At 48.6% G+C, this 10,000-nt stretch overlaps 2 protein-coding genes across 2 annotated transcripts in view; one reads left to right on the top strand and one right to left on the bottom strand.

Moving 5' to 3' along the window:
- The window catches only part of LOC310823910 (tripartite motif-containing protein 16-like), a gene marked incomplete at its 5' end in the record, with an annotated part of 12,260 nt that extends 3,332 nt beyond the window's left edge, over window positions 1–8,928 (top strand). The window contains 4 exons of the mRNA XM_083696851.1: window positions 307–540; window positions 651–810; window positions 5,885–5,950; window positions 7,176–8,928. Of these exons, the coding sequence (XP_083552977.1) occupies window positions 307–540; window positions 651–810; window positions 5,885–5,950; window positions 7,176–7,732 (1,017 nt within the window). The 3' untranslated portion in view covers window positions 7,733–8,928. The remainder of the gene's footprint in view (window positions 1–306; window positions 541–650; window positions 811–5,884; window positions 5,951–7,175) is intronic.
- Window positions 1–10,000, bottom strand: part of LOC310823739 (uncharacterized protein) — a gene marked incomplete at both ends in the record, with an annotated part of 320,139 nt that overhangs the window by 14,214 nt on the left and 295,925 nt on the right. The gene's annotated exons all lie outside the window — the stretch shown is intronic.

Genomic DNA, 10,000 nt, shown 5'->3' on the forward strand with positions numbered 1-10,000 from the left:
GAAGATTGCATTTCTATTAATTACATTTTACCAATCATTTTTTAAATAATTAGTTTCAGTTGTATTTGTTTAGTTATATTACCTCAATTTTTCAATATTGTTCAAATGAATATCAAATGTCCATATGTTTGAATATGTTGAAGAAGACAAAGGTTTTCATAGGGTGTCCTAATTTTTTCTCATGACTGTACTTCTACTGGTATGCCATCAAATCCAGGGCTTTTTCCTGTCTGATAAGATTCAATTGCCTTAAGACGTTTGTGTGTGTGTGTGTGTGTGTGTGTGTGTGTGTGTGTGTCCTTACAGCGCTCTGCACAGACAGCAGTGGAGGACAGTGAGAGGATCTTCACTGAGCTGATCCGCTCCATTGAGAGAAGGTTGTCTGAGGTGAAGCAGCTGATCAGAGCCCAGGAGGAGGTAGCAGTGAGTCAGGCTGAAGGACTGGTGGAGAAACTGGAGCAGGAGATAGCTGAGCTGAGGAGGAGAGACGCTGAGCTGGAGCAGCTTTCACACACAGAGGATCCCATCCATTTCCTCCAGGTAACCACACTGACCCTCCATCTGCAGTACTGAAACAAGATTACTGTTCAATTATTCATTCATCCTCTGTTCTCTCTCTCTCCTCTCTCTCTCTGTCTCTCTCTCTCCAGAGTTATCAGTCTCTCTCCAGTCCCAGTGAATGTTCAGACTTACCCAGCATCATTGAGGGTCCTCTTCAGTTGTTTGGAGGTGTGAGTGAGGCTGTGTCCGAGCTGAGAGACAAACTAGAGGACCTCCTTAAGGGAGAATGGCCCAACATCTCAACTACAGGTGGGTTAGGGTTAGAGTTAGGGTTAGGGTTAGGGTTAAGGTTAACCCTAACCCTAACCCTAACCCAACATTTCAACTACAGGTGGGTTACAAACTCTACCTGCTCAACTTTCATCACCTCAACTTCAGACTAGTTACTGTTGTTGTCAGAAGTTTACATACACTTGTAAAGAACATGTATGTCATGGCAGTCTTGAGTTTCCAATCATTTCTACAACTCTTATTTTTCTGTGATGGACTGATTGGAGTACATACTTCTTTGTCACAAAAAACATTCATGAAGTTTGGTTCTTTTATGAATTTATTATGGGTCTTCTAAAAATGTGACAAAATCTGCTGGGTCAAAAATATACATACAGCAATGCTAATATTTGATGAAATGTCCCTTGGCCATTTTCACCTCAATTAGACGCTTTTGTTAGCCATCCACAAGCTTCTGGCAAGCTTCTGGTTGAATCTTCTGACCACTCCTCTTGACAGAATCAGTGCAGTTCAACTAAATTCGTTGGCTTTCTGACACAGACTTATTTCTTCAGCACATTCCACATGTTCTCAATGGGGTTTAAGTCAGGACTTTGTGAAGGCCATTCTAAGACCTTAATTCTAGCCTGATTTAGCCATTCCTTTACCACGTTTGATGTGAGGGAAGGAGCTGCTAATGTCATCAACCTTCTTTTCAAAATAGGTGACAAAGTCATCGGCAGACAGAGAGGAGGGAGGAGCGGGAGGAGGAGGGTTGAGGAGTGAGGAAAATGTGGAGAACAGTTTCCTTGTGTCAGAGACAGAGGATTGAATTTTGGAATGGTAGTATTAGGCTTTAGCAGCTGATGCAGATGAGGTATAGTTGAGGAGGAGAGAGAGATAAGGGGCTAGATAATCAAGCTTGCAGGGTTTCAGACAGCCAGGGAGTGCGTGGAGATGATGGTGCCGGCCTTGATATCTGTGGACAGAGAGAGTCGACGGATGAGGAAAGAGATGACAGGAGGGTGGAGGAAGCTGCGTCAGTGGATAGAAGAGAGAAAGATTCAACAGAGGGTAGGGCGGTTAAGACAGAGGAAGAGAGAGTGGTGAGTGAGAGGGTGCGCAGGCCGCGACGAGAAGACACAGTGTGGGTATTCTCAGCCAATGTTCTTGTAGACAAGAACCACGTTTCACCGCGGAGGTCAATGTTCTTGTAAACAAGGTCGATCCACCGGTTCTCTGCAACACGTTAGATTTCATTTTGTGGGCTTTTAGACTAAATGGTCGTCGCAGACCCAGGTCACTCCAACCTTTGTACTCCCCCAGGGGGTGCAAATCCTATTGTCTCCCCTCCTCTTGGTAAAGCCTCTTTTTATGACTTTCCATTTCCCCATCAGTCGGACATTTAAAGTCGCATAAAATTCAACATCTATTCTATCAAATACTAAACCATCAATGAAAACATCCAAACAACAACAGACCCTAAACTCTAACCCCCTAACCCTAATGGAAATACTAAACCATCAATGAAAACATCCAACCAACAACAGACCCAAACCCCAAACCCCTAACCCTAACCAACAACAGACCCTAACCCCTAATCCTAACCCGAACCCCAACCTGCAACCTTAATCCTACTTATTTAACCCTTTCGGGACCTCAAACGCGCAGCTGCGTTTTCAGGGGTTTCCAAAATGTTTTGATCAATATCTCAGTGATAATCCGGCGTAGAAACATGGTTTAAATATCCCCTGAGCCCTCCTGTGACATGCCCTCTCACTTACAGACGGAGCTATTAACCTAGGAACAGCTTGGTACAGGCCCTCCCTGCGTAATTGGTGAATTTGGAAGCAGCCTAGCTTGAGTCGCTCAGACACTGCCTTTTACCGTCGTTGATTGGTCAATTCGCACGTCCATCTTCTTCGCTACACGTGTTGTCGACATTGTCGGTATTGACAAACATTTCAGTGACAGTGACAGAGACAGAAAGCAGAGAAGATGTGTTTACAAGGATCCATTAGAAGTCCTTTTTTATATTCTGTCTAGTATTTTATTCATATTGTATGCCATTTCTGTGTAGCTCAGGACTTCATGAATGAATTTCAAGCACCAAAACAATTCATCCACATGGGTAAAGGTATGTTTTCACATAGGATTTGAAACATTTCTGAAAAACGGATTCGAAATGTTCAGGTTTAGGCCTACTTACCTCTTCACACAGTGCTGTTGGGGTAAACATCTATCACAATCAAGAAAGCTGAGTTTGTACTGAAAATATTGATATGAAACACTTGGGTATTATTTTGTATGGAAGTGACTTCAAATTGAGAAAGAATAAATGTATGTAAAAATGGAGAAAATACCCCTGGTCCCCAAAGGGTTAACCTGCAAAGTGAGGCCTTCTCTTTTCCCCCCATCAGAACAATGTGGGACCTGTCCATGTTTCCAACCCTTGACTGATACATGTCTCTCTCTCTCTCCCTCCCTCTCTCTCTCCCTCCCTCTCTCCCTCTCTCCCCCCTCCCTCCCTCCCTCCCTCTCTCCCTCCCTCCCTCCCTACCTCTTCTCTCCATCCAATCTCTCTCTCTCTCTTTCCCTCTTTCTCTGTCTTTTTTTCTCTCTCCCTCCCTACCCCCCTCTCTCCCTCTCCCTCCCTCCCTTTCTCCCTCCCTCCCTCTCTCCCTCCCTACCACACTCTCTCCCTCCTTCCCTCTTTCTCTCTCCTTCCCTCCCTTTCCTCCCTCCCTCCCTCCTCTTGCTCTCCGTGCCTCTCTCTCCCTCCCTACCTCTCTCTGCTACTCTACCTACCTCTCTCCCTCCATCCTCTCCCTCCCTCCCTCCCCCACCTCTCCCTTTCTCTCTCCCTCCCTCTATCCCTCCCTCCTTCCCTCCTCTCCCTCTCTCCCTCCCTCTTTGCCTCCCTCCCTCCTCTTTCTCCCTCCTTCCCTCCCTCTATCCCTCCCTCTATCCTTTCCCTCCCTCTTTCTCTCTCCCTCCTTCCTCTCTCTCCCTCTCACCATCCATCCCTCCCTCTATCAATCCCTCTATCTCTCCCTCCCTCCCACCTCTCCCTCCCTCCCTTCTTCCTCCCTCTATCCTTCCCACTATCCCTCCCTCTATCCCTCTTTTCCTCCCTCCCTACTCTCTCTCCCTCTCTCCCTCAATCCTCTCCCTCCCTCCCTCACCCCCTCTCTCCCTCCTGTCCCTCCCTCTCTGCTTCTCCCTCCCTCCTTCCTCCCTCTATCCCTCCCTCTCTCCCTCAATCCTCTCCCTCCCTCCCTCCCTCCCCCTCTCTCCCTCCCTATCTCTCTCCCTCTCCCCCTCCTCTCCCTCCATCTTTGCCTCCCTCTCTCCTCTCTCTCCCTCCCTCTATACCTCCTTCTCTGCCTCCCTCCCTCCTCTCTCTCATTCTCTCCCTCCCTCCCTCCTTCCCCCCCTCCTTCCCTCCCTCCCTCTATCCTTCCCTCTATCCTCTCCCTCCCTCTTTCTCCCTCCCTCTCTCCCTCCCTCCCTCCTTCCTCTCCCTCCCTCTCTTTCTCCCTCACTCCCACCTCTCTCTCCCTCTCTCCTTCCTCCCTCTATCAATCCCTCTATCTCTCCCTCTCTCCCTCCCTCCTTCCTCCCTCTATCCTTGCCTCTCTCCCTCCCTATTTCTTTTTCTCTCTCCCTCCTCTCCCTCCCTCTCTGCCTCCCTCCCTCCTCTCTCTCCCTCTCTCCCTCCCTCCTTCATCCCTCTATCCTTCCTCTCCATTCCTCCCTCCCACCCTCTATCACTCCCTCCCTTCCTCTCTCCCTCCCTCTTTCTCCCTCTTTCCCTCTCTCTCTCCCTCCCTCCCTCTCTCCCTCCCTCACTCTTTCTCTCTCTCTCTTTCTTTCACTCCCCTCTCTTTTCTCCCTCCCTCCCTCCTCTTGCTCTCCCTCCGTGCCTCTCTCTCCCTCCCTACCTCTCTCTACTACTCTCCCTCCCTCTCTTCCTACCTCCTTTTTCCCTCTCTCCCTCCCTCTCTCCCTCTATCCTTCCTTTCCCCCCCTCACTCCCTCCCTTCCTCTATACCTCCCGACCTGCATCCCTCCCTCCCTCTTTCCTTCCCTCTCTCCCTCCCTCTATCCTCTTTTTCCCTCTATCCCTCCTCTCCCTCTCTTCCTCCCTCCCTCTATCCCTCCTCCCTCTCTTCCTTCATCCCTCCTCTCTCTCTCCCTCAATCCTCTCCCTCTCTCCCCCCCCTCTCCATACCTATCTCCCTATCTCCCTCTATCCCTCTCTCTATCTCTCCTTCTTTCCCTCCCTCTATCCTCTCCCTCCCTCTATGCTCTCCCTCCCTCTATCCTCTCCCTCCCTCTATCCTCTCCCTCCCTCTATGCTCTCCCTCCCTCCCTCCTCCCTCTTTCTCTCTCCCTCCCACCCTCCTCTCTCTCCCTCTCACCCTCCATCCCTCCCTCCCTCTATCAATCCCTCTCTCCATCCCTCCCTCTCTCCCTCTATCCTCTCCCTCCCACTTTCTCCGTCCCTCTCTCCCTTCCACCCTCCCTCCCTCCCTCTTCTCTCTCCCTCCCTCCCTCTCTCTCCTACTCTCCCTCCCTCGATTCCTCCTCTCCCTCTCTCGCTCCCTCCCTCCCTCCTCTATCTCCCTCTCTCCCTCCCTCCTTCATCCCTCTCACCCTCTATCCTCTCCTTAACTCTTTCTCCCTCTTGCCTCCCTCCTTCCTCCCTCTATCCCTCCCTCCCTCCCTCCTTCCCCCCTCTATCCCCCCCTCCCTCTCTCCCTCCCTCCCTCTCTCCCTCTTTCTCCCTCTCTCCCCCCCTCCCTCTATCCCTCCCTCTCTGCCTCCCTCATTTCTTCCTCTCTCCCTCCCTCCATCCTCCCTCTATCCCTCCCTCTTTCTCCCTCCCTCCTCTCCCTCCCTCCCTCTCTCTCTCTCCCTCCCTCCTCTCTCTATCCCTCCCTCCCTCCCTCCCTCCTTTTCTCTCTCCCTCTTTCCCTCCCTCCCTCTCCCTTTCTCCCTCCCTCTACCCCTACCTCCCCTCTCTCTCTCTCTCTCTCTCTCTCCCTCCCTCTCCTCCCTTCCTCTTTCTTCCTCTCTCTCTCCCTCCCTCCCTCCCTCCCGTCTGTAGTGAATGGAGTGGATGTTTTCCTGCCACCAGAGCCCAAGACCAGAGCCCAGGACCAGTTCTTCCAATGTGAGTGTGTTTCTCCTGAAGTAGCTGACAGTTTCTCTCTCTCTTTATCTCTCCCTCCCTCCCTCTCTCTGTTCTTCCCTCCTCTCCCTCCCTCCCTCCCTCCCTCCATTGATCCTCTCCACAAACCCTGAGACACAACTAGATATCTCTAGGAGAGGGAGAGACTCATCAAAGACAGCCTACATATCTGACTCTCCCTCTCTCTCCCCCCTCTCTCTCTCTCTTTCTCTCTCCTCTCTCTCTCTCCCTCTCTCTCTCTCTCCCTCCATCCCTCTCTCTTTTTATCTTCCTCCGTCCCCCTCTCTCTTCCTCCTTTCTCTCTCTCTCTCTCCCTCTCTCTTTCTTTCTCCTCTCTCTCTCTCCCTCCATCCCTCTCTCTCTCCCTCCATCCCTCTCTCTCTTTCTCTTCCTCCGTCCCCTCTCTCTCTCTCTCTCTCTCTCCTCTCTCTCTCTCCTTCCCTCCCTCTCTCTCTTTCTCTTCCTCCGTCTCTCTCTCTCTATCTTCCTCCTCTCTCTCTCTCTCTCTCCTCACTCTCTCTCTCTCTCTCCTCTCTCTCTCTCTCCCTCCCTCCCTCTCTCTCTTTCTCTTCCTCCGTCTCTCTCTATCTTCCTCCTCTCTCTCTCCCTCTCTCTTTCTCTCTCCTCTCTCTCTCTCCCTCCCTCCATCCCTCTCTCTTTCTCTTCCTCCATCCCCCTCTCTGTTCCTTCTCTCTATCTCCCCTCTCTCTCTCCCTCTCTCTCTCTCTCTTCCTCTGTCCCACTCTCTCCCCCCTCTCCTCTCTCCCCTCTCTCTCTCTCTCCTCTCTCTCTCTCTTCCTCCGTCCCTCTCTCTCTTCCTCTGTCCCACTCTCTCCCCCCTCTCCTCTCTCCCCTCTCTCTCTCTCTCTCTCTCTCTCTTTCTCTTCCTCCGTCCCCCTCTCTCTTCTTCCTCTCTCTCTTCTCTCTCTCTCCCTCCATCCCTTTCTCTCTTTCTCTTCCTCTGTCCCCCTCTCTCTTCCTCCTCTTTCTCTCTCTCTCTCCTCTTTTTCTCTCTCTCCTCTCTTTCTCTCTCTCTCTCCCCCTCTCTCTCTCTCTCTCTCTCTCCCCTCTCCTCTCTCTCTCTTTCTCTCTCCTCTCTCTCTCTCCCTCCATCACTCTCTCTCTTTCTCTTCCTCCGTCCCCCTCTCTCTCTCTCCTCTCTCTCTCTCTCTCCCTCCCTTCCTCCCTCCCTCTGCTCTTCCCCCAGATGCCTGTGAGCTCACACTGGACCCAAACACAGCACACAGAGAACTCTCTCTGTCTGAGGAGAACAGAAAGGTGACATGTGGGAGAGAGGAGCAGCCGTATCCTGATCACCCAGAGAGATTTGAGCACTATGCACAGGTGCTGTGTAGAGAGGGTCTGACTGGGCGCCGTTACTGGGAGGTAGAGAGGAGTGGGGGAGTGGCTGATATAGGAGTGACATATAAAGGAATCAGCAGGAGAGGAGTGGGTAAAGACTGTGGGTTGGGAAACAATGACAAGTCCTGGAGTCTGTTCTGCTCTGGTAACAGTTACTCCGCCTGGCACAATGATGAGGAGACTGACATACCTGTCCCCTCCTCTGGCTCCCACAGAGTAGGAGTGTATCTGGACTGGCCGGCCGGCACTCTGTCCTTCTACAGGGTCTCCTCTGACACACGGACCCTCCTGCACACATTCCACTCCACATTCACTGAGCCGCTCTACCCAGGGTTTGGGTTTTGGGTTGGGTATGGCTGTTCAGTGACCCTGTGTAAACTAGTCTCAGGGAGATCACACTGAACACCAAAGGCTCAAAGATGACGGATCATACCATGATGCAGTTGGATAGTGGTGTGTTTTCACTGAGATGTTGGATGTACAGATGTTCCCTCTCCCAGTGTGTAGGGTGTAGGGTGTAGTGCGTAGGGTGTAGTGTGTAGGGTCTAGTGTGTAGGATGTAGTGTTTATTGTTTACTGTGTAGGGTGTAGTTTGTAGTGTTTAGTGTGTAGGGTGTAGGGTGTTGTGCATTGTGTGTAGTGTGTAGTTATATTATTTTTACTGTATATATATATATGTATTATTAAATTCAATAAAATGCATCTAATAGTGAAATAGATTGTAATTGAGTGACAAAAAACAGAAGCTTACATGTTTTTTACTTTTTTTGATGGATATGCAACTGACAGTGAAACAATCCAGATGAATGATTAGATGATCAAATCAGACTGATGATGAACTCTGAGAATAACACAGGAGAGAGTGTCTGTATGTATATAAGAGTTGGTTAGATTGGGTGTTTGAGTTGTGATGCTGGATCACGTTGTTGTGTGTAAGATAGTGTGGTAAATTTCTATAGAAAATAAATAAGATTCCTAATTCCACAAAGGAAAGGTAGAGAGAGAATTAAGAGCAGGATGGCCAGTGATTGATTTGTGAAGGGAGAGTAGTGGAGATGTTTATAATTATAATAGGAGGGGAAACCAGGCCGCGACGCGATGTAGGAGAATAATGATATTGGTGATATAAGTGATTTGTATATGAGGGAAGTAACCTAGATTTGAAAGTATAAATGGCGGTCTGAAAGGACAACGAAAAACCCCTTTGCAAACGTGTTTACTTTTATTACTTGTGAATAAAAGTGTCTGAATAAACCATGAATTCTAGTCTTATGTTCAAGTATTTTTAACTTGAAATTCCACCACACTAACTACAGTCAATCACACTGCTACTGTATCAACTAGCTACAGTCAATCACACTGCTACTGTATGAATTAGCTACAGTCAATCACACTGCTACTGTATGAACTAACTACAGTCAATCACACTGCTACTGTATAAACTAGCTACAGTCAATCACACTGCTATTGTCTTACGTGTCTCCAACATGTCTCACTTGTCTCGTACTTGTGTCACTTATTGTCTTGTCATTGCACTACTGCTTATTTGTATTATGTGTATTTTGTATGCTGCATTGTCATGGAATCAAGCCTAAGAATGTTACTCCCTGCACTTGTGTATGGGACGCAATAAACTTGAAACTTGTAACAGTAATGCCATTTTTGTTGTAACTACCTGCTTGATAGTGAATATTTTAGATTACGGTCTCTAGCGGTTGTGAATGAACATTGTCAGCAACGACACACTGACTTATATTCGTGAGGTAGTTAAGGAACCACTGACAAGCATTCTGATCCAAATCTATTTAAGACAGTCGACTCACTAACAGTGAATGATCCACTGGATCAAAAGCTTTTGATAGATCATTAAACAAGGCAGCACAATGCTGCTTTTTATCAAGGGCACAGACAATATCATTGATTACAAAGAATGTCGCTGAAATAGTCCTGTCTCCTGGTCTAAAGCATGATTGAAATGCTTAGTTTACACTTCACTACCCATAAGGCCTGCTGTAGTTCAGACTTCACTACCCATAAGACCTGCTGTAGTTTAGACTTCACTACCCATAAGGCCTGCTGTAGTTTAGACTTCACTACCCATATGGCCTGCTGTAGTTTAGACTTCACTACCCATAAGGCCTGTTGTAGTTTAGACTTCACTACCCATATGGCCTGTTGTAGTTTAGACTTCACTACCCATAAGGCCTGTTGTAGTTTAGATTAGATTCAACTTTATTGTCATTGTGCAGAGTACAAGTACAGAGACAACGAAATGCAGTTAGCAGAAAAGTGCAGTGTGAGCAGTATATACAGGTAGTTCAGTATATGCGCAGTATAGTAGTACAGTGTAAGCAGTATATGAATAATTGTTGTTATTACAGTACATGATATTGGTTCCGCCCTATGCTGTTGTACCCGGACTGAGGGACCGCAGGTAAAACCTACGATGCTTGAATGTACAGATGAACGTCGTGGAATAAAGCCAGTAAAAGAAACCCTGCCCGTTCATTCCTAGTTAGGAATACAAATAAAACACAAACATAACAGTAGTGAGAGTCGATGTGGAGTCATCTTGAGCCGAACTCTCAGCCCACCTCGGCGATGTTTGCGCGCCGCCATCTTGGTACACGCCCTCCCTGCGTGATTGGTGGATTTGGTAGCAGGCTAGGT

Source organism: Argentina silus, assembly GCF_951799395.1.
Source record: "Argentina silus genome assembly, chromosome: Y".
Classification (NCBI taxonomy): Eukaryota; Metazoa; Chordata; class Actinopteri; order Argentiniformes; family Argentinidae; genus Argentina; species Argentina silus.